Source organism: Echinops telfairi, unplaced genomic scaffold (assembly GCF_000313985.2).
Source record: "Echinops telfairi isolate 266 unplaced genomic scaffold, ASM31398v2 ScPeMD7_25;HRSCAF=90, whole genome shotgun sequence".
Lineage (NCBI taxonomy): Eukaryota > Metazoa > Chordata > Mammalia > Afrosoricida > Tenrecidae > Echinops > Echinops telfairi.
This window is the reverse complement of record NW_022103922.1, coordinates 2664724-2666918: the sequence shown is the minus strand read 5'-3', so window position 1 is coordinate 2666918 and position 2195 is coordinate 2664724. Positions and strand designations below refer to the sequence as shown.

The 2195-nt window shown below is 68.7% G+C and overlaps 1 protein-coding gene across 1 annotated transcript in view; it reads right to left on the bottom strand.

The window, feature by feature from the left end:
• VAV2 (vav guanine nucleotide exchange factor 2) overlaps window positions 1-2195 on the bottom strand; it is a 124338-nt gene that overhangs the window by 117573 nt on the left and 4570 nt on the right. The window contains exon 3 of the mRNA XM_045289358.1: window positions 2051-2194. Coding sequence (XP_045145293.1) covers window positions 2051-2194 — 144 coding nt within the window. The remainder of the gene's footprint in view (window positions 1-2050; window position 2195) is intronic.

Below are 2195 nucleotides of genomic sequence, written 5' to 3'. Positions count from 1 at the left end.
GGCTGTATGGCTGTATTCACTGTGTCTGTGGGGTGAGGGCGGGGGGCGGGGGGGGAGAAATAGGGAGTGGGGGCGGGGGTGGAGGCGGTGCACCCTCCCAGGTCCGGGTCTTGCCTCCCCCAGGCACCTCACTGTCATCTCCCCACCCTGTGCTGGGACCACATCCTCTGAGCCCCCCACTTCCAGCACTATAAGCTTCCCAGCCAGCAAAAGAGCAAAGGGCCAGTGGGCGCAGGCTCCCAGCCCGGGCAGCCTGGCCAGATAGAGAACTAAAGCACACAGAGGGGACTGGCCGGCTGTGTCCACCGCACTGTGGGTCACAGGGGGCACGCAGCTCTCAGCGCCTCCAGTCCCACACTACAGGGGACTCTGTGGGCGTGGAGATGGCTTTACCCAGCACCTGCAGCCTGGCTGTGTTTCAGCCTCCTGGGCACTGATGGGGAAACTGAGGCCCCGGAGAAGAGGCCACCTGCTGGGAGGTGGCAGAGCCAGGATCTGATCCAACATACCAGAGCACCCACCTGGCCCTCCACCCCTTGACTGGGTACCCAGGAAAGATTCGGGCTTCCAGCCCCCACCCTGCTGCCCCCACCATGCCTAGGAAGGGGCAGTTACAGGACCTGGTCGGTCACTCAGACGGGCAAGGCAGGGACATTCAGGCCTCCCCTCCCCAGCCCCAGTGCCTCAGCCTCCCTGTCAACGGGGCCAGAAACCCTGCCCAGCGGAAGCAAGCCTGGGCAGCCTCGGGCCACCAGCTCTCCTCTGTCTGCCCTTAGTGTGTCCACTGTGAGATAGAATGAACCTCTATCTTCCTGTGATATCCTGCCCAATCGAGCACCCACACACACACATCCTGCCCCCGACCCGGGCACCTGGCCACCCCTCTTGGGCCTTGCCACCGTCAGAAGACTGAGACCCCCACAGTGCTGCCCCCCAGGGCCCTGGGCATCCAGGAGCAGACGCGCGCTGTGCAGGCTGGGGCAGTGGCTCCCTCAAGGAGCTGCCCCTGGGGCGGGGAAATTACTCAACCGAGGGAGGCCGGCCCCTTCCCCCTTCGCCTTTGTACGCAGCTGCCGCCGCCACCCCCTCCCCCTTTTCCATCACCACGGAAACACTGTCAGGAAAGAGCAAAGGGTTCCAAGGACGGGTCTAGGGGCAAAGGTCACAGGGCGCAGTCTGGGCAGGCGGGAGGTGACTCATCGCGCCGGGCCCTCCCAGCACCAGCGTCCCCATGTCCCCCTTGTCAATGACTGCTGTCCACGGCGGAACTGCCGAGGGCTGCTGATGGCCGCGCCAGGACTGGGCTAGCCAGAGCCGGCTGGTCCCGGGCCCCTTCAATGAGGGCGCGGGTGGACGTCCCGCCACCCCTGGGAGGGGCGCGGGGGCGCGATGCGGCTTAACCTCTGCCAAGTTCCCTTTCAGAGCCCAAGCAGAGCCGCTCCGCCGGCCCGCCGACATTTTCCTGCCCGGCGGCCACAAGCGCGCCTCCTCCGCGACAAAGGCCACCCTGGAGGGCCCGACGGAGGGGGGACGGCATTGATAGGCGGGAGGGACTCTGCTAAGTGAAGCAGCCCCGAGGGGCCGGCGACAGTGCAGTGGCCAACAAGGGGCCGCGCCCCCGGCCCACCGCCCTGGGGCGCCGGACTGGTCCTCCTTCGGTCCAGGCACCAGGTGTGCACCGGAGGACGTCGGTCCGTGAGGTCACGCGCCGTGGGAAGCCGGTGGGGCGGGTTGGGGGTCAGTGACGGCTGAGCTGAGCGCCTGGGCCGGGGCTGGAGTCCCCCTCTCCCACCCAAGGTGTGCAGACGGTGCGGCGCTCCTGCAGCAGTGCCCGAGGGCGGCCGGGGCGCACCCGGGGCTCGGGGGACTTTGGCGAACTCGAGGCCCCCTGGGCGCACCCCCAAGAGCTGGCGGCTCCGACCCCGAACGCGCCCTTTCTCCCCACTCCCGGCTCCCGCCCGCGGTCCCTGCCGGCGGCGGCGCCCTGGGCGCCCCGAGCGCACGCACGGACAGCCGCGTGCCGGGCCCTCCCGCGGCGCCCGGTCCTCACCTGGGACATCTGCGGCCGGAAGTTGATGTCCTGGAGGTCGATGGAGCCCGGGGACAGGTTGTGCAGCAGCTGGCACAGCAGGACCCCGTCTCGCAGCGCCTGCGCCAGGTCGAAGACCACGGCCGAGGGCCACACGACGCGGTGG